General features: G+C 36.5%; 1 protein-coding gene across 2 annotated transcripts in view; it reads left to right on the top strand.

The window, feature by feature from the left end:
• BARD1 (BRCA1 associated RING domain 1) overlaps positions 1-24,978 on the top strand; it is a 61,801-nt gene extending 36,823 nt beyond the window's left edge. For both annotated transcript variants that reach the window (XM_054586174.1, XM_054586176.1), the window contains 6 exons: positions 392-564; positions 7,974-8,085; positions 14,666-14,798; positions 15,241-15,333; positions 23,534-23,631; positions 24,646-24,978. In XM_054586174.1, the coding sequence (XP_054442149.1) occupies positions 392-564; positions 7,974-8,085; positions 14,666-14,798; positions 15,241-15,333; positions 23,534-23,631; positions 24,646-24,978 (942 nt within the window). The remainder of the gene's footprint in view (positions 1-391; positions 565-7,973; positions 8,086-14,665; positions 14,799-15,240; positions 15,334-23,533; positions 23,632-24,645) is intronic.
• Positions 24,979-25,434: the final 456 nt, after the last annotated feature.

Here is a 25,434-nt window from a genome sequence, read left to right on the forward strand (position 1 = left end):
CAACCTTGGAGAATTTCAGATTTTATACATGATTTGGTTGTTAAATACTTCTAAGGTTTTTTTTCTTGTCTTAAATTTCTTATTGTAGAGTAATTTAGGAGCTATAATTGGCTTAAAGCTACATTTTCTTCTAAAAAAAGATCTCTTGACCTAAGGCTCAAATGAAAGACATCTTTGCCTACGAATTGCATAGATCTTGGTCACCATGTATCTTATGACAAAGATCATTAATAGTGGATTTTACTTTCTCAACAACTTATGGTCTCTGTGACTATTAGGAACCAATTTACTTACTGAGGTTCACATTCATTTTTCTAAAGTGTGGTTTTATTATGATATTATCCATTGCTCTTCCTCATCACTCTTTTCACTTCTCTTTTTTAAAAATTAGCATGAAGCCTGCAGTCATGGGCACCTGCAGGTGGTGGAATTGTTACTCCAGCACAAGGCACTGGTGAACACCACTGGGTATCAGAATGACTCACCCCTCCACGATGCGGCTAAGAATGGGCACGTGGACATAGTCAAGCTGTTACTGTCCTATGGAGCTTCCCGGAACGCTGTGTAAGTAGTTCAGCATGGAGACTTTTTTCATTGACTTCCTAAAGCAAGGACTGTGATGAAGCAAAGACTGTATTATCCAGATGATGGCTCACTTCTCTTTCACAACTAAAGTTAGATGTGACCATTAAATTCTGGGTTTAAAATCAACATCCATGCCCTTTTCCTTCATGAGACATATTTGAGGGAGATATGCTCTTTTTTTTTTTTTCCCCCAATGCTAGCCACAGAGGCTCTGAGGTAAATTGGCCACCTTACAAACAAACCCCTGAAAGACGGCAACTCTAGCATCTTGCAAGAGGCTGGACCATGGGATCCAAATGGGGAAAAGGCGGGAGCACACAAATGTCTGTTTGACTTGTCTCTTTGATTAAGGGAGAGATATGCTCTTTTAATTCAGAAATAGTTATACAATTTATTTTGAAAGTTTTGACTTTCTGTACAAATTTAGTTTTTATAGTTTTTAGATTGATTGATTTGCTTTTTAAGAAAAGAATTAGAAGCATAGAAGTAAGTATATTCTTCCTAATACTTTTGAGTTGTTTTAAATAATCCATTCCTTTCCTGCTTTTTCTGCATATTTAGAATAACAATAGTTAAAATATGTAAGATTTCAGATGTTAGGCGAGGGCAGTTAAATTATGTCTTAGATTTTTCCCATCATTCAAGTGAAGCCTTGGGTGAATTGCTTTGCAGTGTCAGGGCAGAGATGCATTAAGTGGGTGCTGGCCGCTGCATTTTAAAATTGTTGCTGTAAAGATTGTCAAACAAATGCTGTATGTGGATTTTATATCTTTAAACTATAACTTCGTTCATATCTCCTTACATAATTATTTTACTCTTCTCAGTTAATGAGGTAGTTGAAATGAACATGCAAGAATTGTCTCTCTGTGTCCCCATTGCTTCTGTAGGTTTGGAAAGAACACACAAAAGGTCAGGCTTACTCTGGTTACAGAGGCAAATAAGAATTATAAAATGCAGAGCTTCTAGGCTGTAATTTCTATGGGTAACCATATAACACAAATTAATAATGCAGGAATGTGTTACACCTTGGTGCTGTTAGTTTGTGTAAGTGTGTTTAATAGTCTTATATGTGAAAAGATAACTGGGGCAAACTCAGGGGATATATATTATTTAAAAAAATTTTTTTTTGCTTTACACACACACATACACACATGTTATTTTAGGTCCATATACAGATATGGCCCTCCTGTGGGTATAGCAAGTGATTTGATAAAACAAATGGTTGCTTGGGTCAGGTGAAACAGAATAGTTTCTATTCTTGGGCTGTTAAATCAGCCATGACTACTTTAATGAATGGGGCGCTGGTCAGGACATTAGGGGATCCAGCTTTTATTTGTGACTCTGTTACTGACTCTCTAGCCTCAGGCAGGTTAATTTCTGGGCCTTTGTGGCCTCACCTATAAAACACAGGTGCTGTCTGTTACTTTTTTGTTTCTTCAGAGCAGAGAGGATTAATGAGCCGAAGCACGGAGCCTGTCTTGGGGCTCGGACACCAGGAGTTCTCGCGACACTGTGGGGCTTATTAACATACAAGGTGTGGGCGTGAGACGGTGCGTGAGCCTGCCTTGGCAGGTGCCTCTCAGGCAGATGTGTTGTTTTACGTAGGTTTACCTGATGAAGTGGCAGATAATGAGAAAAAGATTCCTGTCTTCTGTTCTTCTTTGTTGCCTGCAAATATTTCTGTTGATAACTTTTCGGAACGTCACTGGCTGGCCTTCCTCACTGCTTCCCTTACCCCCAGGGTCCACAGTGAACCTAGACAAGCACTCTCCATCCCGTCAGAACCATGTTGGGTGAATGGAGAATATAAGATGCCTTTTTTTTTTCTTTAACAGATATGTACTTTAGGATTTGGTACTTTGACCTGCCATTAGCAGAGTTTTCCTTGGATGGCTGTAGAATTCTTAATTAGAAAATATTATATGGACCATGGTCCTTTCAATTGCCTTACCTAATTTAAAAAAAAAATTAATCTGCTGAAACAGAGATAATTTGTTTTATAGCTTTAAAAAAAATGTGTTGCTCTTTAGAATGTCTGTGCTTTTTCCTGCTTCACAGCAGGCCAAGTGACTTGAAAAATTAAAACCTATGTGCTTGCAATTTCATGGTTGTTCATAAAGGATTTCACTTGTGGGCTCTCTCCTGTCAGTTCAGCATTAGTAGAAATGCCTTTTTGCTTATGTGTGTTTGGGATTGAGTGATCTCTTTGTGCCAAATTCAAGTTGAAATCTGCCCTCTTTTGCTTTCCCCCGTTAAATAGCGGTGCAGCCCATCACAGGCACAGTTGTAGGCAGGTACCTAGTATGTCATTCTTGAGTGACACGAGAGGGTTCCTTACACTATATTCTGAACTCCAACGGGTACTTTTTCCTCAGTCTCAGGGATCAGAAAGAATCCTAATGAAGAAAAGTTTTCCAGGATCATCTAGTACATACTCTTTGTCTTTATATTTGGACGATACAAATTATCATTATAAAGACACATGAAATACCAAGTTGGGAAAGTGAAAGTAAGGGTCAACACTGCAGATATAAATTACATTCCTAATCTTCATTCTCTGTCTGTCTTTCAAAAATGCAAATCTGATCATGTTAATAGCTAGAAATTACTGAACTTTCAGCTTTCACTGCTAGACCCTGGTTTATGTGTTTTTTGGTGTATAAATTCATCTGTTCCTCACAAAAATCCTATAAAATAGGTTGTATTATTTTCCCCATATTACAGTTGAGGAAACAGGCACAATACATGAAGTTACTCTTCAAAAGTCACACAACTATTGAGTGGCAGAACTGGAATCTAAATTCAGGCCATGTGATTCAGTGACCCCAGCTCCATCCCCCACTGCTTACAACCACGTAGAGAGCTTGGTGTTCAGGGTTTCCTCTTGTCCTTCGGATCAAGGTCAACTCTACTGCCACCCTTTTGTTCTTATTAATCTGGCCACAGCTTACACTTCCAGAACACTCCTTTCCTGAGGAGGCTGTGCCTTCTGCCTGCCTCCCTCTTTCTCTCTCTCACTCTCTCCCTTCTCTTTTCTTTTTCTGTCTTTCTTGCTCTTCTCTTTTTCTTTGTTCTTTTCCTGGTGTTCTTACTTGTCGCAGTAGCTTGCTTCGAGACCTTTGCACACACTTTCTTCTCTCCTAAGACAACTTGTGTTATACTCCTACCCCCTTCTTTTCCTTCTCCTTTCATGTCTCGGAAGTTTTACCAGACTTTTTTAAGTCCTTCCTGTTTGCTTCCCTCTGCTTTGTCTCACTGAGCTCTGCAAGGACAGAGACTACCTTTCATCTCTTTCATTCTTTAGTGATTAAAAGAGTTCTTAGAGGTACTTGTTGAGTGAATATTTGCCAAGTTGATTACCAAATGATTTGTCACTGCCCCTCTTGTAGATATCTGTACTCATCCTATGTGTGTTAAATACATAATAATTAAATGAAAATTGATAGTCCTGCTATATGTATATTATGTATATTAGTATATACAGCCATTTTTATATAGAATTTATTAACCTATATCAGTAGCAGTGATTCTCCAATATTTTGTAGTGCATTCAACAGCAAAAAACATTAACTTAGGAGCACTTAGGTCTTCTGCCAAGATTTTAAAGTATGTTTAAAATCTTCAGTCATATCAGTAAAAGTTTTTTATGAAATATATTTTCAAAGTTTTGATGTAAAATCACACCTAAAGGAGTAGAGCAGGAGTACATTAGAGGAAAAAAAATCTGGTAAAATCTGCCAATGTACTATATTGTGAAGGAACAGAAAAAAAATTCAGAATCAAAAAGGTATCTTTTTGGTTAGTGATTGTGTAAAATATTTCACAATTTTTCGGACTTGGTATAGATAAAATACACTTTCTATGTAATCATTTGGAAGTCACTGAATTACAAGAGGCTTTCTTTGATAGGGCATTAAGGGAACTGAATTGTAAAAAGTGATGCATGTGACAGGTGTTAATATACTGTTATGCACTGCAGGTAAATGCCACAGTGAAGATGCTAAACATAGTCTTCGTTATATTGGTGTTACATTGGCCTATAGAATTTAATAAACACTGTGCCTTTCCATTTTCACAGTTATGTGCTGCTTTTGTCTCCAGAGTCCGTCGCTTCATGCCTGATTATTCCATCAATTTTCCATTTCCTCTTTGGCTCCTATACGGGAACATGCAGAGATTAGACCCTTCAGCCTTGATAGAAAGCTTTCTTCCATTAATTCCATTCATCTCAACAGTGAATGTTGTTGAACAATGAATGTTGTTGAATGGAATCCTGTTGGTTATTACCTCCGCAGACCCTTCACCTTCACCCACCAAATTCCAGTTTCTAGTCTAGGGTTGAAGGACATTTTGTTTGCTAATATGTATTCTTTATGTTCTTTGGAATCCATCTCATATTTCACCTCATTACTTGTGCTTTGGTTTAAACTTTATCAGTTTTATACTTATCTGTTGAAGGAGTATTTGTCCTCAGTAAGATTATAGGCAAGGACAGTATTTTCTAAGTCTTATGTATATCTCCAAAATACCTAGTTGACATGGTAAGGCTTTAGGTTAAAGTATGCCAAAGTAAAGAATATGCTAGATTTAAGAAAATTTGGGGGGGAAAAAATCAGTCCATAAGCTCCCTTGGTAACCCATTCTGATGAGATTATTGATGTTTGCCCTGAGTCCATGGTGTTGCAGCAGATCTAAGAAAACCAAAAAACAAAAAACTTCCTTATGTAATAATGGAGAATAACTGATTCATCACTGTCTTCAATTAATAAGCAATCACATTTATCAATGTCCCTGTGCATGTGACATGTGACTTTCCCTCCATGTATTAGCTATATTTTTAAAATAAAATAAATTCAATTATGCACATTTTAAGCTGATTTTTCATACAAAGTCTATAAGCAAAGTGTTGGTCCATTCAGATATATCATGGGAGAAAAAAGTTTCATGACTTTTTGTGCCCCCATAATAAAGGATAGATCTTGCATATGCCTTGTCTTCCCTTGCTGTGGGTTTCCGAAGGTGCCACTTTAAGTCTTGTGTCTAATTCCAAATTTTAGTGGTCCACGACACAGCAGAAACATGACAGCATTTAATAGGCTCCATCTTGCATCTTGCAGGGCAGAGGTTTAACCAGTTGTCTTTCAAATTGCAGCATTTGTAATGTGCCATTCTCCAGTTCATTAACAATACAGGAGGGCTAGGGGTCTAGTGAATTGTATGTGAGCAGAAACCGTCCGTAATATAAGTAGAGAAACCACACGTTTAAAGGCCAGAGGGGATAGTAAGCTTTGTGTAGTAAGGACAGTAAATGTAAATTAGAATCCTTCTAGTCACTTTATGAAGCAGCTCTTCAGATAGTAAAAGCACCTTACAAGACCATTGTTTTACTTTAAAGTCCTCACTAGCTGATGGTCATGGTACCTTGAGATGTACTTTCATTAACATTTTTTTTCATGTTATAGTGGACCTGATTTGTATTCGTGTAAAGTAAGTATGCTACAGTTACTATGCCTTGAAGTGCATGTGATTGGGCTCTTAAATTTTATTTCTTTGATGTGTAAATTCTACATTTCTCTTGTTAAAAATTCCTTCTGTGCGCAGTGCTTTTTTTTGGATGGCATGTAGTGCGACTTTATTTTTTTGTTTTTCATTTTTGCACATGGTCGGTTAAGACATAGAATGTTGGTTTTTTTAACTCCGATTTCTGTTATTTGATTGTCATACTTACAGAGTATGTCTGTGAAGAGATTGTGTATTTGGTATGTGGACTTAATCATTTAGGGAATGAAACTGAGAAGTATTAAGTACGGCGATGAGATCGGCTGCCTCGGAAATGACCTGAGATCGTCTGCTCTAACTGTATGGGAATTTATGGAGACCCAGATTCCAGGATGATGGCTCATGTCAAGGCTGTAAATCAGAAAGCTGAAATACAGCCGCTTGTAGTGTACCTTGTCTGGAAAAAGACTGTTGCCAGAGAGAGGTTACACACTGCTGGACCTGGGCATAGAGGGGGATCTGAGAACACAAATTTGTCAGCGTTTACCCAGCACGGTCCCAGTAAGAAATGGTGACCAAACCTGATAGTCATGAATAGTATAGTGGTCATTAGAGAAACATTTACTGTGGTTCATTTTTTTAAATCCACTAGCTTTCCTTTCCCTCTGTGCTATCAAAACAGCTTTTCTCCAAGGTCTTTAATAAGACCTTGTCTCTCAACCCAGTAGATGCTTCTGTCCCTTATCCAGGTGTCTCTCATCCCAAGTGCCCTCCATAGGACATCAGAATTGACACCTTCCTCCTCCCACTTCCCCTAATGTTTCACTCTATTTCCTTCCAGACCTTTTTCTACGCATTCAGTACAGTTGTAAAAACTGGCATTATCCCATGCTTATCATTTTATATCCTGTTTCACACATTGCATTTTTATGTGAACTTTAGTGGCCATTACAGGGATATACCATAATCTTAAAAACCATGAAGGATTATATAAGAAATGCTCATTTTAGAAAACTTTCTGCTGTTGTGTAGTCTATTAAAATAATTTTGAAACTGTATGTAAGGAAGTGGAATAATAGACAAAAGTTGTCTCGTTTTTACAATTTACTGATGAATGAAAGACTAATAAAGACTGTAACGAGCAAGAAGAATGTGACCATACGCCAGGTCAGGGGAACCTTCTTTGTTTTCTCATCGATAAAGAGCAGAGTCTTACTCTATCTCTAAAGTCTCCTCCAGTGCAATATCCTATGCTTGTGAATTAGCACAGGGGGAGAAGTCTGCATCAGCTTATTGTCTGAACCAGACCTGTTTGTCCTGTGAGGGCTGTGACTACTACGGATGGTAGTGCACATACACATTAAAGTTATTTTAAAAAGCGTCCTGTCCACTACTTAATAATAGTTTGTCATGTGGCATTAACTTTCCTTCTCGTGGATCCAAGTACCTGTCTTTTGAATTTATCTAATTTCTCTATTTGTTTATATAGATGGTAGAGCCTATAATTGCACAGTAAATGATTTGTATTTATATTTAAAAACATCTCACACAGTGATTAATGATTATAAAGCTATACTGTAAAATATGAATACGAACACAGAAGAATACAGAGTGGTGGAAAAAATTCATGTGTAAATAATATATTCAATTTAAAATATCCCCGGTAACGGTCTGGTATCAAATTAAAATTTCACCTCTTTTTTTCCATTGAATTCAGCAGCTTGTGCTACTTGATCCTTATTCTTTATGTGAATTTTGAGTCACCTATTTTAGTAAAAATGATGCATTATTAAGGAAGTTGAAAAAATTATTTTGCTAGTGCATCTATGTAGTTAAGAATCAAGTCACATATTCTATTTACTTAAACCCACCTGTACCTATCCTACCAGTAACATATTTGGCCTGCGACCTGTGGACTGCACAGAGAGTGAACCGTTGAAATCGCTGTTGCTGCCGCCGCCAGAGAAGAATGAATCGTCATCAACTAGCCATTGCTCAGTAGTAAGTATGACTTTACCTTTGTGAAATTTGTATCTTTTATTGAAATTGGTTATAAAAGGAGCATAATGGAAAAATTTCCAGTTAGCAAATTGCTTTTATTCACTGAACAATTGTTGAACACTTCCTGTGTATTAGCAATTGTGAATTTGAAGACAATCAGAATAAGTGTATCAACAAATATTTACTGAGCCCCAGCTATACATTAGGCAGCACTCATTCACAATAAATATGAAGGATAGCAACTCTTATTCTCAAAGAGGTTATATTCTAGTGAGAGTTAGGAAACAGGTTGCACGTTTGTAAGCTAATATAAATAATTCCAGGAATTTATAGATGAGTGCTGTGACAGATTTCGTGGAGTGTAATTCAGTAGGAGTGGTGGGCTCCAGAAGAGGCGCAGCTTTTTATGAAGGCTGTGGAGGAGAGCCACTAAAGAGCTGGCGTTTGATCTGACACCCGCATCATGAGAGGAGGCAGCCAAGTGCATATCCTGAGGACAAGTGCTCCAGGCAGAAGGTGCAGCGAGTGTACAGGCCCCTCAGTGGATGAGCTTGTCATATTGGAAGGTTAGAGAGGAGGTCGTTATTATTGGCAGCCAGTGAGTATCTAGGAGTAATGAAAAACTGCTGAAAGACTTTAAAGCAAAAAAAAAATTGACATGATTTAATTTATGCTTTAGAAAAGTCACTCAAGCTGCTTTGTAATAAAGAGAATGTGGGGTGGGGACAAGGGTGGAAGTAGGGAGGTTACTTAGGACTGTTTCATTGTGAAGGACAGAGCTACCACAATGACCGGGATAAAGGTAATAGTGGAGATTATGAGAAGAAATGAGGTCCAGTATATATTTTTGAGTTAATGCTAACAAAATTTTCTGGTGGATCATTGATCAGGTGTGGGGAAAGAGTAGAATGGTATGACTAGCAATGGCGTAGATGTTGGTACCATTTGCTGCCGTGGAGAAGGAAATGAATAGTTCTCTGTGTCAACTTTATGTCTATATGCCATCAAATGAAGATGATGAATAGGCAGTTGGATATGTGATTCCGAGGTAAAGGCGAGAGATAAAGTACAAAGAATATGTATTCCCTAGGAACCTGTAGTTTAGTGGGGAATACAGATGTAAAAATATTTATTACACATGTAATAAGTTCATAATAGAAGCCATAGCTATGTACAGTAGAACCAGACAGAAAGAAGAAGCTAACTTCAGGAGGAATCAGGGATTTCTTCACAGAGAAGGGGACACAGAACACGTCTAAGACCTTCTCTGTGAAGCCGTTAAAGGTAAAAGGCTTTAGTGAGGTATCTAATAGAATTCTGTTGATGTAAAAAGATTTTACAACTCAATAACAAAAAAGCAATTTAATTGAAAAATGGGCAGAGAATCTGAATAGACAGGTTTCTAAAGAGTAATATACATGGCCAATGGGCATATGAAAAGATGCTCAATGTCACTAATCATTGGGGAAATGCAAATCAAAACCACAATGAGAATCACACCTGATAGAATGGCTATTATCAAAAAGACAGAAAGTGTTGGTGAGGATGTGGGGAAAAGGGAACCCTTTATGCACTGTTAGGAATGTAAATGGTGCGCCCACTATGGAAAATAATGTGGCGGTTTCTCAAAAATTAAAAACAGAACTATCATATGATCCAGCAGTTACACTTCTGTGTACTTACCTGGATAGAACAAAAACACTAACTTGAAAAGACGTATGTGCACCCTGTGTTCATTGCAGTATTATTTATGATAGCCAAGATAACGAAGCAACCTAAATGTTCATTGGTGGACGAATGGATTGAGGGGGAAACACACACACACACACACACATACACACGCATAGAATGGAATAATCTTCAGCCATAAAAACAAAAAGTCTTGCCATTTGTGATAACATGGATGGACGTTGAGGGCATTATGCTAAGTAAAACAGACAGTGAAAGACAATGCTGTACGATCTCACTTAATATGGAATCTCAGAGCAGCAAACAAAAATCCCCCAAAAACATGAGCTCCAGGATACCAAGAACAGATTGAAAGTTGTTAAGAGAGTAGATCTTAAAAGTTCTCATCACAAGAAAAGAAAATTTGTAATTGTGTATGGTGATGGATGTTAAGTACACTATTGTAGTGATCATTTTGCTATGTATATACATCAAATCATTATGTTGTACCTCTGAAACTAATATAATGTTATGTATCAGTTATATCTTAATTTTTAAAAAAAGAACGTTATTAGCTGCAAATAACAGAAAACTTTCACTCAAGTGCTTAAAGATAATCCCAATATGGTATAGCTTTCAACTTTGTTAGTTCAGCAGTTAAGTGGCTGCACAAAACCCCCACATTCCTGCTGTCTTTATACTTTGCCATCCTCGGCTTGGCCCCCAGTAATCTCCCCCTAGTGGTTATAGAATGACTGCAGGGTTAAAAGAAGGACGAAAACCTTTCCCAGAACCTTCTTGTGGATTTCCCTTACGTCTCATTAGTCACACAGTTGGTTTTGACATACATCATAGTTGAAGATTGGGACGCTTAGTGTAGGTAGTGAGGAATGGATTCTGAGTGGACAGCCAACGTTGCCCACTGCAATCAGGTATACAAAGTGAGGATGGTAGCCCCAATATAAAGAACAGCAGTTCAGAGATGAGGAAGCATAAAGGTCCTTGAAAATTTGAGCAACTGCAGTTTAGTGTGAGAGGAGCATGCAGTGTGTTAAAGAGGAATTGACAGTGAAGAGCTAGGTTGGGATCAGATTGTGAAGGCCTTGAATTCCCTGAAGAGGAGTTTAGACTTGATTTTCCTGGTTAATGAGGCACTCTCAGTGCTTTCTTAATGGGCTGGGACAAGACGGAGACTGGTTGCCAGGAGGCTGTTGTGGAGCCCAGGTGTGCAGTGGTCAGGACTGGGACTGCAGGTGGGGGCAGCCATGTGGGGGGGGGGGGTTAGGGAGAGATGGATGGTGGACTCACTCTGTTTAGCAACTGCCCGGATGGGGGAAATGAGAGAAAGGGATATGTTGACACCTAGGACCATTAGAGAAACTTCTCATCTAGTAAGGGCAGTGGTAATGAACTGGAAGAGACCCTAGAAATCAGGTTAATTTCCTTATTTTAGAAATGAGAAAGTTGAGACCTGGAAAGGTTGTGATTTGCTCAGGGTTAATCAGCCATAAAAACATTTTTTTTTTAAATGGATCAGTTAGAACACAAATTATTGAAATCTTAGGTCAGTATTCATTCATTCTCGGCATACTTAACAACTCTAAATTGGCACTTATTTTATTCATTTGAACTTGAACTCTTCTGGCAGAACATAGCATAACTAAGTTGTCATTTGCCAATGTTCCTTTTATGTAAAAGCTGGAGAAAGATTATTTTATATTTTAAATGTGTCAAAAACAAAGATATCTTTATGGTATTCTTGGAATCTGAGGATATTAATGCTCTCGAGAAAAGAACAAAGTGATTACCCTCCTCCCAAGTCAACTATCCGGGTGCAACTGTGTCTTTATTAATTGTAGGAAACCTATACTTTTTGCATGTCACATGGATATGACCAGTGAAAATCATTACTTATTATCTTTATGGGAGATATTTGACTAAGGAAAAGAAAACAAGTGATAAATTCCAAGTCGAAAGGGATGTTCCTTTGTGTGTTATCTTAAAGCCTAAGCTTGAGATTTGCCTTCCTCCAGTCACTACCAGACTCCACTCATTCTTTTTCAGCCACATGGGCTGTCTTGCTGTTTTTGAATCCACCGAACATGCCCCACTTCAGGGCCTTAGCACTAGCTCTTGTCTCTGCCAGGAACAAATGTAAGGAACCCCATGTCCACAAGGCTCCTTATTGTCTTCAGATGGGCTCTGTTGTAGGCCCACCAAGGAGATCTCTGCACTACAGTATACTAAGTTGTATCCTGCCAGTGCTTCTTTCCTGACATTATTTTTGTTTTGTTGATTTTTCTTCCCCACCTAGAATGTAAACTATCTGAAGACAGGCACTTTTCCTCTTCTATTTACTATTATTAGTGGTAGTAGCTCCAGGACTGAGAACAGTGTCTGACAGATAGTGGTGCTCATAAATGTATGTTGAATGTGTGAACGACCACTGGAGGGTCGCTCGTCATATGTTTGTCCCGGAAACAACCACAAGTGCTTGGTGGCTGAGGTCACATTCCTTCAGATCAGCGACCTCTAAGCTATTCTGCAAGTGAGCTGCTTCAGGAAGCATCCGTCAGAAGGGACGGGGTGATGAGTGGGTGGGGTTTGAGTTCCTCTACTTCCCATTTAGAAGTTTTGTTTGTTTCAAGTAAAGATTAATGGCTGTTGGAAAGCACTTTTAAAATAGAGAAGCAGTCTTTGAACTAAAGACTTAAAAAGCTGCTTGCTGTGTGCTTTTTGTGACTTCTCTGCCCATGATACCTTTTAGCAGCATGTTTATCCTTTTTCTTTCGTGTTTTTTAAACCCTATTTTTGATAAACTCATTAAGAATAACTAATTTATCTAAGAAATCATTCCATATCGAACTATCCTTTAAATAAGAGTTTAATGCTAGTGTACAAGTATACAATCGCTATAAAATCAAGGTATTGAACCACTCGGGATGGTTTTTAAATGTCTTTTGAACCTCATGGTTCTGAGACTCCTGCTTATTCAACCAGATGTCCCCACTCCCCTCCCCTCCCCCCTGCCCCCTGTCAGACATGTGGCCTTGGTAACAGTTTGCTTTATGGGTTTTTTTTTTTTCTTATAGCATTTCTTAGTGGTGAAAAATTAGTGCCAGTTTCAATTTTTTTTAATTCAAATTTAAAAACTGTGATAGGAAAAGGCTTGACCCACTTTGGTGTTTTCCTTGGGTTGGTAGAAATAGTATCATCCCGCATTTAGAATTGATATATTTTCACTCTTATATTTTGTGTAGAGAACTAATTTAGCTGAAGTGGAGTTATATAACTAGAAAAGTAATATGTTCCATTTAGAGCTATTTTATGGCATTTATTTGTATAACTGACAAAAGTTATTGAAATACTGTTTTTTAAAATATTACCATCATATAGTAATTGAACAATCCATAAAGTACACTGAACTATTTTCTTGTTATAGAGTGCTTACAACACTTAGTGTAGACATGGTTATATCATGTTATAGTTTAGTGAATACGAAAGATGCGTGGACAGAGATGTGATGTAAATGTGTGATGCGCATAGCATGTCCAGTAAAAACATCCTCGTAACTTGAGCTTAAAGCAAAAAAAGAGCTGAACGTTGCAATTTAAGAAGACTTTTGTGAAAATCTTTTTAAAAATGTCTTGTATATATACTTAACATATAGTAGACTCTCATTTAATGTATTTTGAGTGAATGAATTATTGAGATCAATCTATATATAGATGTAGCCAACAATTTAGATATACTATTACAGGGCATCAGACCAGATAAATGATCGCTACTCTTATAGGTGAAGTGAATACATAAATACCGACTTTCTCCAATATCATTGCTGAACTATACTGGTGGCCACACTGGCAGCGTTTCACTCAGGTTCTTTGGAGCTTTGGGATCCCAGATACCTAGTACACATACATACTTACACACGTAGGAGGGCCGTTATGTCTTGTTTAAAAATTACAGTATTGTGTTTGACATTTTGTTCTTTGATACAGTAGTGTTGATTTACCTTTCCTTTCTTCTTTGATCAGTCATTGCTGCTGCTGCTTCTTTTTTTTTTAATCTGTAGCTTTCAGCTAATTCTCATTCCAGTTCCATTTACTAAATTTCTCTTGGCTACTACTGGATACACTATCCCATTTTTTCTTTTGAATCTTTCACTTTAATCTCTAATGCTATCCATTCATAACTTCTCTTTATTTTTGTCTTTTTTGTCTGCTGTAATACAGTTCTAAGTCTTTCTATTGAAGTGAAAATATTAGTCTTTGTTCGTAGAGTACTTCTTTCCTTTTCATGAGCTGCATTGACTTAACTGTTACAGTGAATCTGATCTAACTTTTGTATTCTCTTGTCTATTTTCATTTCCTTGGTTTTGAAAGGTAACTGTTTCGATGTTAAAAATTTGTTTCTATCTTTGAGATCACTGCTGTTCAGGAAATCTTAGTGTTTTTTAATTTTTCATATAATTTCAGTTTAAACTAAATAGACCAGTTCAAGTTCAACTCTACTAAAATAAGTTAGAGGGCGGGAGGTAGGGAATTGATCATTTTAAGTGGGTATTTTGGGTTACTTAAAAAAAAGGGGGGGCGCTTATTGATGACAGAATGAAGTTGTGTAAAACCCTAAAGAGACCCAATTTAGAATCAAGAAAACAAGATGCCTTGGGTATAATGAGCTATACCAAGTAACATTTTAATTGAGGGGGCGGGGTAAAGAAATAGAAAAATGATTATTTAAATGAAGTGAGCACTAAGGTTTTGAGTGATGATTCAATGGGAATTGTTGGGAATTAGTAGAGTAAGCTAAGAAATGAAGTTCAAGCTTACATCAAGCAAAGGTCAGTTTAATATCTTTCTCTGGTCTTTATATGTTTTAACACTGTGGCATTTCCTTTCTTTGTTAACAGGTGAAAACTGGCCAGCGTAGGGATGGACCCCTTGTACTCATAGGCAGTGGGCTTTCTTCAGAACAACAAAAAAAGCTCAGTCAGCTTGCAGCAATTCTTAAAGTTAAAAAATGTGCTGAGTTTGACAGTACAGGTGAGGATTGTTTATTTATTTTTGGTAAGAAAAAATTTTAAGAGTCTCGTGCTCTACCTACTGAGCCAACCAGGCAAAACTTTGCCCTTAGTTCAGGATGGAACAATATTGTAGAAGAGCAAATTTATGACTTTGCTAATGACAAATAAATTACATGTAGTGCATGTAATGCTTTAATTCCTCAGTTTTAATTTGAAAATAAAGGAAAAAATGGTTTATGCTAAAGTGGTTTTAAGATATTTGTTTTATGATCTGATTTTTCATGTTGGTGGCCAGGCTAGAGTGATACTAAAAGAAGTTTTATACCTAAGTATAAAAATTGTTTTTGAAGCAAATTCAGAGAAGAGTTTATAAAGTGTAGACTGGTTATAAAATGCGGACTAGTTAAAGAATTATTTTGGTTTATATCTCTCTTTCTTTTACTGCTCTTTTTGTATTCTAGTAACTCATGTCATTGTTCCTGGTGATACAGTTCAAAGTACGCTAAAATGCATGCTTGGGATTCTCGGTGGGTGTTGGATCCTAAAATTTGAATGTAAGTGTTGGGTTTGGGAAAATTAGAAAATGGATTAAGTAGACTAATTTCATTTTTTATAGTTCACTATTGCCAATAATTATTTCAGAAACCTATACCGATTTTCTTACCTTAGTTAACCACTTCATTTTGCAAAAGCTTGTCATATTAATTGTATCATTTTGATGTTCTTGGTAAATGGCCACAGATATGTTCTGGTTTCAAAGTCTTTTTTTCTATGATATTAATTATTTTAATAAAGCATAAGTGGATTATATAGTAGACTTTTAAGCCCAAGCCATCCATATTAGTATTAAATTATAAGTTTAACTTAATAAATGCATGTTTTAAATATACTACTATGAAATGAAGGTAGTTTATTGCTTTCTCTCTATGATTTCTAAAAAGTTATATATAAACACCCGTTTGCTTTCTTAGCTAATCTGGTATATTTTAGGAAGCCGCTGGGAAATTTAGACAGCTTGTACTACCTGATTTGGGACAGTTGTGCCAGCTATTATCAAAATCTCCACTGAAAAGGTATCTCCCCCGTTACCCACTTCTTGGTGGTAGCAGCCACCACCACTGTCGGAGCTGCCTTCACCTGCCTACTCTTGCTGGCTTTCTTAACTTTGATTCACCTGGGACTTAAAGAAAAATAAAAAGAAAACTCATATAGGGTTATTTTCTACTCTTCAATAGCAAAAGTATCTACTTTTGTCACAGTGGCTAAAATAGGACAATAGATTAACCTTTTTTTGTTAACTAATGGTTTAGAAATAACGGTAGAGACAGCCATAGACAGAGAGAAGGCTGACAGCTCTAGGGATAAGGGTGGAGATTAGGGGGCGGGGGTTAGGGGACGTGAGAATCGAGCAAAAAGGAAAAAGGACTCATGGACATGGATAGTGTGTTAATTATGGGGGGAGGGGAATATAAGGGGGACCATTGGTAATGGAAAACAAATACAATATAAAAAAGAATAGTGATGGTAAAGCTGTTACAGGAGAAGTTTTATGATACAGTTTAGTATCTTGATCGTGGTAGTGTTTACCTTTCACAAGGCTACACACGTAAATTATAAATCTATGTACACACACAGCACATATACCACTCACATACACATACACAAGTGCATGTATAACTGAATATGCTGTATGGGTTGTATTAATGTCAATTCTTGCTTTGGATATTGTGCTATAGTTGTATAAGATGTTAACATTGGTCCCTGGAGGAAGGTGCATGGGATTTCCCTGTACATTTCTTTGCAGCTTCCTATGAATCTATCATTATTTCAAATTAAACAGTTAAAGAAAAAAGAAGAGTGTATATTTCTGATAAAACTTTTTAAGAAGCAAGTAATGGATCAGAATTAGTTTTTATAAACTCTGTTTTATGGCTTTGTGCTTTGAAGCTTTTATGGTAGAGATGCTTGATTTAAGATCTTGATTATATTATTAATTTAATCTGTCTTTCGAAGTTGATTTGGTTTGTAAAGTTGTTTCCTTTTCACAGCTGGCATTCATCTCCTTTTTACATGCCGCTGCCCCTTGTCTCGTGATGCATCAGTGTCCACCGATGTGTTCATATCTGGCTGAGGGGCTGTGACAGCAAGGCACTTCCTCTCTTCTCATTGGCCTCTGTTATTAGTCTCTCCCAGTCATGATGAGTTTAAAAAGTATGATAAGCAATTTGAATAACCGTTTTTGTCAAGGAAAAAAAGTTTTCCTTTCAGTCTCACTCTTACTTTTGCAGCTTTTGCCTTTCAAATCTGTGGCAAGGCTTACTGGATCTCAGTGTTTAAAAAATTGATTTAAAATGGTTTCATGATTATAGATGCTTTTGTACTGGTCTATGCCAGAAATCTTGCCAGTGGTTATAGGAAGGAATAGATTTTCATAATAATAAGGTCTCAGTAATAAAGAAACCATGTGAGATTTTGAATGTTACGGCATTTACCACTTAACTTTGAGTATATAGTTCTTGTGAATATGCTGAACTTGCATTTGGTTACATATACAGGCTACATGATTCATGTCCATAAAATATGCCTGCTTTAAGAAATGGACATTTTTGTCAATTTAATGGCTTGGCTATGTCATTTTTATAGAATCACTGATGGACTCAAGCTGACTTAATAGTGTGCTATTTGGTGATTCTCACAGTAGTGAATAACATATTCTAATATCAGTGGGGGTTTTTTTAGGATAAAGGGTGGATAGAATATCTTATTGAAGTTCATATCCCCATATTTTCTAATATAGAGTCCAAAGAGAAATTAATATATTTTGACCTAATAATTCCCCTTCTGAGAATTTACCCTAACAAGTAATACAGAAAAAAAGAAAGAAAAAGACTATTTGTGTTGCCATTTCTAATAGCAAGAATAGGGAGAATAACCTAAATGTGAGAGAATTAAGAAAATTTTGGAATGTTTAAAGATATTCTCTAAGAAAACTTATATTTTTGTATGATTATTAAGACTAGTATTATAAAAATAGGATTACTTTAGTTTTAAAATGTATAGAACAATTATATCTTGAAAAATATATAAATGTGAATGCATACAGCAAAGAAATAATTAAAAGAAAGCAGTGGTGGATTAGTAAGTAGGTGCCTGTTTATAACAGTTTAAAAAACTGTATCTGTTAAATGAAATTCAAGTTGTCTTGGAGGAAATTCAACTTCTCAAGCTATAATAACAATATCTTCTTCATAGTCTTTTTCTAGAGAGTAATTGGATAGGTAAGTGCTTCAGTCTCAGTCAGGGAAATTAGAACCTGTTTCTTCAATCCAATGTACCAGATCTTTTGTACCTCTTATGCAGACCTAGCAAATACATTCAGGTAAGGTGGTTGTCCTAAGCAAAATTGATATTCTTACATAAATATTTGAACTTTAAATATACGACTGAAAAAAAATACCACATAGGAGATTTTTAATTTTTCTTTTCCTTCTCCATTTATCCTACCTCTACCCTCTTCCACTTCGACCCCACACCCTGCAGTCATCTTATATGAATTTTTAGATTATTTTATTAAGAAAAACTTTGGACATCAGACTGAGTTTGGTCTTCAACCATATCTGGAAAGAGAATTATTTTCATATTATTACTCATAATAAAAAGTTTCAGAATAGCTATCCAAGTTTTTCCTAAGAAAATTTTGTGATACAGTAATATATTTTGTGATAGAATTTGACCTGTTTCTTTATATGCATTAAGTAAAATCAATATATACTGTCATGTGAAGAAATGTGTTTTTATATATAAATATGTTTATAATTAGAATACTGGCTTAAATGTATCCAGAAATAACCAGTGGTTAAATGGTATTTATGTGGAATCACAAAAATCTAATGGCCTGTGACAGTTTTCCGTGATATTCCAAATCTGTATGTTTATGCGGGCATGATTAGAGCATTTAGCTTTTATTTTACCTTTTTAGCCTTTATTTCATTATTTTTTCACTTTTTACTGTGGAATTTCATAATAATGTGCTTATTTCCTCTTTTTCTTGCCACTCAGTTTTCCAAAAATTGATGTGAGTATAAATTGTTTCTTTTTCCATTTTTTTTTTTGGTCCTGGGTTTAAAACGTTTCCTCTAGTGATTTTCTTTTTTCTAAAATTCAGTGATATCATATTCTATTGGACTAAAAAACCTAATAGAAAAGCATTTAAAAATAAATTCTTTTGTTTTTATAATGTGGGTGTTGTTTTTTAATAGAATCAGAGTGAAATTCTTCAGTTTTTTCTAATATTTTGTCTAAGTTTATGTGTCTTAAGTTACCTAAGAGCCTAGTTTAGATCTAATGACGTTTATTAAGACTTTTGCTTTTGGCATAGAGGGATGTTTGAGTCTGTATTTTAATTGTTTCTTAGGACATTTGGTGTTAACTGGGAATGGTACTTAATTGTGATTTTCAGTGCTATTTCAATTCCAAAACTATATGTTTATGATGGCATAAATGGAGCATTTACTTATCATTTTACTTTTTACCATAGTTGCAGAAGAATAACAATTCTTTAAAATATGGATTTGTTTACTGCCCTAGCTCTTGAAAGAAGTGAGCAAATTCTGTGGCCTACCATGGTGGGGTAATTTCCCCCTCTATGCATTTAACAGATCTTCTTGTTGAAGCTTTATTCTGTCTTCGTTGTGTTCTGTAATCGTATGTGTGTAGCAGGGGATTCAGGAACAAACCCCCCTTTCCTCTCCCCATTTGTATGATCCTTTTCCCTTCTAAAGTGACGATAAGTCACCGAGCTTAATGTGGATCCGTGAATATCATTACTCGTTCATGCAGCTAAAATGAAAATACACATCTATAGTTATATATGCATTTATAAAGGTAGGAGGTGAGAGTAGTTACTAGAGATTTAGAATAAAGGAATGCTTTTCAGTATAGTACAGACATCTTTTTTGAAAAAAAATATTGTAACCTAGAATTCATAAGCTGCTTTAGTACACAAAGATTCTAGGCTTTGCTAAGGTAGGCAGAGCTACCTTAATGACTGAGTTAATAACTTTGAGTTAAGTAGTACTTTGGGAATGGGGCTACTTACCTATATATAAAAAAAAGTAATAGAATCAAAGACAAAGGAAAACTTATCTGAAATGGTAGACACAATCAGCAATACATCTGGGCTAAAAGAATCTCATACTTTTAATAAGTAATTCATTCCTCTGTTTCTGCAAAATGACAGCTTCAGTCACAATCTTAAAATGAAACATGTATAAAGTAAGGAAGGATATAAAGCATATTTTTATAGGGTAGTGGCTTGACACACTTTTTGAATGTATACAATCTGGCTGATGCAGAAATCTATGTTTATATAAATAGCATAACTTATTCATGTAAAGTCATATCAGTTTGGAAATTAATAGCTGAGAAAGCTAACAGGTGATCTTGCATATGCTTCTTTCTTCAAAAGAGAGTAAGAGTTTATCTTTGTGTTAAACTATTTTTAGTGGCAGATGATGGAAGAATAAGGACTTTGTTAAGTATGTATTACGATTATAAAATATATTTTGATTAAATTTTAAGAAGTGTCTTTATTGATGAACAATGACCTATTTTAAAATCTTGATGTATGTTAACAGTATATATCATACTGTAGATGAGTTTATGAGTAGGAATGTAGGGAAAATTCTGATATTTTGTTTAACATGGAAATTAGGCGTAAGTATTCTTGTTGTAGGTTAACTTTTACTGAGTGAATAAAACCTTAAAATACTACTCTGTTATTTAGGCTTGTTCATTAGATCATGTTTTGGCTGGGAGATTCTTCAGTGTCCTTGATGATGTTAATGTACAACATTTAAATTGCTGAAGGTTTATTTTCAAGTATTTCATTCTTGTTTTTGACTTGTTTTGTCATCAGTACAGTTAGTTTATCTCAAGAGATTCACTAGGAAGTTGATAAGAATTTGTAATTATCATAAATGTCTGCTGTGCAGTACACATTCATTCCGAAACTCCTAGGGTTCAAGTTTGAGTGGCAACTTTGGCAGAGGGTAGGTTAAATACACTGATTTCATTGGCCCGGTGAAGACAGAGTCACAGGCATGTTCTCCCACACCTCCTTCCCCAAGGTAGCCAGCAGGTTTTGCCACTTCATATACTCTTTGATTAATCTCTTAAGAATTAGAACCCTCCTATTACTCATTAAGTGATTATGTGATTTATTGTAAGTGTCATAATATATTAAATCTGAGCAGAGGATACCTGGCATTTCCTAAGATGGTTCTTAAAAAAACAATAAAGATTAAAGAAGAATAACGGTTTTTAAACTGTGGATATGTGAGTTATCATCTCAGTTGTTTCATGGAGAAAGTTGCTTAAATCTCTTGGGACTCAAGTTTCCTTTCCTGTGAAAGGAAGAGGCTGATTAGATGTAGCATCAGGAGTTTCTTGTGGCAAAGGGCCAAAACAGATAATTTATGTGGTTATGTCCAGCATACCCATTTTGTTTTAGTGTCTTTAAATGTGATTTGTGTTTTCCCATTCATTGCCATCTCTACAACTACCTACCAGTTAACACAAGGTTCTTCACAGTTGTGTGGGATCTGATTGGCCCTTGTAGATATAGTTGCAATCTTGGACTAGTTGTCATCCCTAGCATTTAAGAAATTCTTGATGTTTCCTGTGTTATGACAGCAATTCTAATGGAGTATTTTGTTTTCAGGGGGGAAAAACACTGTATTTTCTTCTTTAGTTGATATTAGGTAGGCTACAGAGTTGGCACGTTGTTACTGAATATGAGAGGAAGATATTCTTCATTCAGCTCAGAAATTAAGCATTGGTTTTCTTCCTTTACCAAAAAATTCACTAAAATGCTGTAAAACTTAGTTTTATGACTTGAAGCATATTCATGTTATAAAAGCACTGGCATCGTCCTGGGCAAGTGCCATGCTGCCCTCTTGGTGTCTGCCATCTCACTTTTTAAAAAAATTTATGTTTTAGAGAGAGGGGAAGGGAGGGAGTAAGAGAGGGAGAGAAACATCAACATGTGGTTGGCTCTTGCGTACCACCTACTGGGGACCTGGCCCAGAACCCAGCCATGTGCCCTGACTAGGAATGGAACCAGCCACGCTTTGGTTCGCAGGCCAGTGCTCAATCCACTGAGCCACACCAGCCAGGGGCATGCCATCTTATTTCCTTGATGCCATGCTTATCTCATTCCTAGTGTCTGTTAGAGCTGCATCCTATTGAGTGACTAAAGTCAGCACATTACCGGGACGAATAGATACCTTTTTAATATGCTTTTCTGACAATAAATAAAACCATAATGGATAAGCAACAAGCATCAGCATAGCCCATTTATCTACTTCTGTAGTTAGGCATTTGCCATTGACTTGGTACAGTAGATATCGCAGGAGTGTTCAGTGTTAAGTTGTTGACTTCATAGGCTGACCTATTCATTTGCCTAAAGATTCTGTTATGAGTGTTCTGCAAATACTAGGAAAGGAGGTTTAGAAAGGGGCCTCCATGCTGGATGATAAAAAGTAGAAGTGATAGTTTACATGTAAAATAATGAGTTTGATATAAGTGATTTAGTGAGATTGTTAATGTTTTGGGGGGTTGGTGTTTAATATGGTGTTTAATATGATGTAATGTGAACACACTAGCCATGTTTCTGGTAGGATACTTTGAACTAGTCAAAAAATTTGACACTCATTTTCAAAACACAGTAAAGTTACTATCTTAATACTAGCTTCATTAGAAAGAGTTTTTTACTCAGTTGAGTGATTATTATAATACTTGTAAAATACAATTTTTCCTACATAAAAAAATAACAGTTTTCATAGAACCATGACGTTTATGCTAAATTAGTGAGAAGAATAGGATTTAAAAGAATAGGATTCAACGTAGCAAACTTGGCCAACTATGATTCTTGTACTAAAAACACTGGCAGAAAGGGACACCGAAACACAGGCAAAATTAACAAATTAAGAATCATGACAGGGAGTTATAGAAAGGTCAGGGTTTAGTGTGGAATATGAATATGCATTAACAGCCCCAAGTCAAGAAAAAATTTAGTCTCCTGACAAAGCTCTGCTTTTGGAAAGATGGAGCATTAAGTTACTAAAATCTTCTGACTTTTGTGTGTTCAGCAGCATCTTTGAACATCTCAACTGAAGCTGCTCCAAAGCACTGGAGGTAATCACCAAGTCATCGCTAGAGTGGTGGCTTCAGTGCGTCCCTGTCAGACCCCAGACATGTCTTAGGCTCTGCTGATTGGTAATTTTCTCAAGCACTGCGGAGCCCCCGTTGTGTGGCCAGCTGAGCTCAGTGCGCCCTTCATGTCAGGTTGCCTATAGTCTGACCGGAGATGAGTGGCGACTGAAAACGAGCTTGCAGATGACAAGCACTGAAGCTCAGATCGCTGCGGGCAGAACTAAACCAGGGACTGTTGACCCACCTTCATTTTGATAATTTAGATTCTTATTTGGGAAGTATAATGACTTTGGTTTTTCAGAAAGGAAACACATTTGTTAGTGTTCAGTGCTACTTCATTGCTCAGACCGCTGAAGGAGAGATTTCTTATATTTTCTTTATATGGAAAGCCCATTTTATTACATTTGTATTGGCATAAAGTTTCTATTTAGCAATACTATTTATGAAAAAGAAAAATCACTTAGGTAAATTGCTTACTTTCAATAAGAAACAAGTAATGGCTCACTTGACATTTATTTTGCTTTTCTTCTGTTTTGTCAGGGGTGAAAGCTTGTCTACAAAGCGGAGCATGGGCGCAGGAAGACGAGTTTGAGATTTCCGGGGGACCACAGAGAAGCAGGCTCAACAGAGAACAGCTGGTATTTCTCTTTTGCTGCTACTTTCATTGTTCTTGTTCTATCTGAATATTATTATCACCATCAGGAAAAACTTCTCCTGCCCTTTCAGCAAGTATAGGTGACTGATTAAAATTTTAATTGTACTTATTTCAAGCACTTGATTCTGAGAGATGATCACGATGAGCAGTAAAATCCAGAAGGCAATAATTTCATACTGTTAATGGGTTTTTGGCATCTTGAACATTCCCATAAACCTTTCAGAGTCTGAGGTGAGTCGCAGATGCAGGAAGTAACTTGAAAGAAGACTTACAGCTGCTGCTTGCATTTAGTCAATCGTATGTGTCTGTTGCCATAGACTGCAGTTGTAATGGAGAACACTCCATTATCCTGTTGATGTGTATTAGAAATGATAAAGAAGAATTTTCATACAAGGGGAGTTTGAAACTTCTTTTCATAAAGCACACGGAAGTGTGTTTCATAGCTAATTGGAGCCTGAGCCACAGCTTCACAAGGTATTGTGCCCCAAGGAGGACACTTCTGGCCACTGCAGGCCACACTGCCATCGCAGCCGTCCTGGAGACCTTCAGCTGGCACTGCCAGGGACCTGAGTTTGGACAGGCAGAACTAGATGATGGTCTGTGGAAGGGATGTTACCCTTGCCTTCTAAGTTCAGTCCTCGTCCCTGAAGTATGTGTCAGATGACCAGGAACGCTTGGCCTTTAAGCCCCACCAAATAGGAATAGACTTTCTGATAAAAATAAGTTTGATAAACAGTTTTTGTTTACTTTTTCTGTTTTATGCAAAACATACCTAAAATCTGAGGAGAATCAAAAGTACCTGAGATGGTTGACTGAGCCTTAGCAAAAATTTATACTTAGGAAAGTTGAGTACCCCTTGTCCTAGCACCTCCTTAAGTAACTGTATAACTGCTCGTGACTATATTTTTAATTCCCTTGTTTTTATGCAGTGTTTTAAAATATTTTGACCTGCTTTTAACAAGTTCTTTGTTAATTTTTTAAAAAAATTTTATTTCAGTTGCCAAAACTATTTGATGGATGCTACTTCTATTTTGGAGGAATCTTCAGACACCATCCAAAGGACAACCTTATGAAGCTCGTCACTGCAGCTGGGGGCCAGATACTCAACAGGAAGCCCAAGCCAGACAGCGACGTGACTCAGACCATCAATACGGTCGCGTACCATGCTAACCCAGATTCTGACCAGCGCTTCTGCACACAGTACATTATCTATGAGGATGTGTCCAGTCATCGTCCAGAGAGGGTCCGACAAGGCAAAGTCTGGATGGCTCCTTCCAGCTGGTTTATAGATTGTGTGATGTCCTTTGAGTTGCTCCCTCTTGACAGCTAAATACTACACCAAATGAACATTTCACATTGAACTTACCTACTGTTCACTGTTTTGATCATTTGCATTTTTATAAATAGGTAGACTCATTCATATATTTTTTTCCTTGAATTAAAAAAAATCTTAGATTAGGCATTTATTCTGTGTTTACCATTTAGGTGCTGAGATTGCTTTCAAGGATTTTCTTTTTAAAACTGACATATATTTTTGATTCATCATGTCTTTCTACTCAAATTATCAGCTATCAAAGATTAATGAGAGGGTATCAGAACTATTGGTTGATGTACAAGTGGTATCATTAATGCCTCAGCCTTGTAATGTTTTTTGATGAAATAATCCATACCTGCCACCAGCAGAAATACTCGCCGTCCTTTAGTAAACAAAGAATATTGTCATAATTTAATGTGGCTTTATTGTAATGAAAATAGAATACCTGGCCTACATCTGTTACTATAGGTG

The sequence above is a fragment of the Pteronotus mesoamericanus genome, unplaced genomic scaffold, assembly GCF_021234165.1.
Source record: "Pteronotus mesoamericanus isolate MK-2021 breed Mesoamerican mustached bat unplaced genomic scaffold, CSHL_Meso_final contig_90, whole genome shotgun sequence".
In the NCBI taxonomy this organism is placed as follows: Eukaryota; Metazoa; Chordata; class Mammalia; order Chiroptera; family Mormoopidae; genus Pteronotus; species Pteronotus mesoamericanus.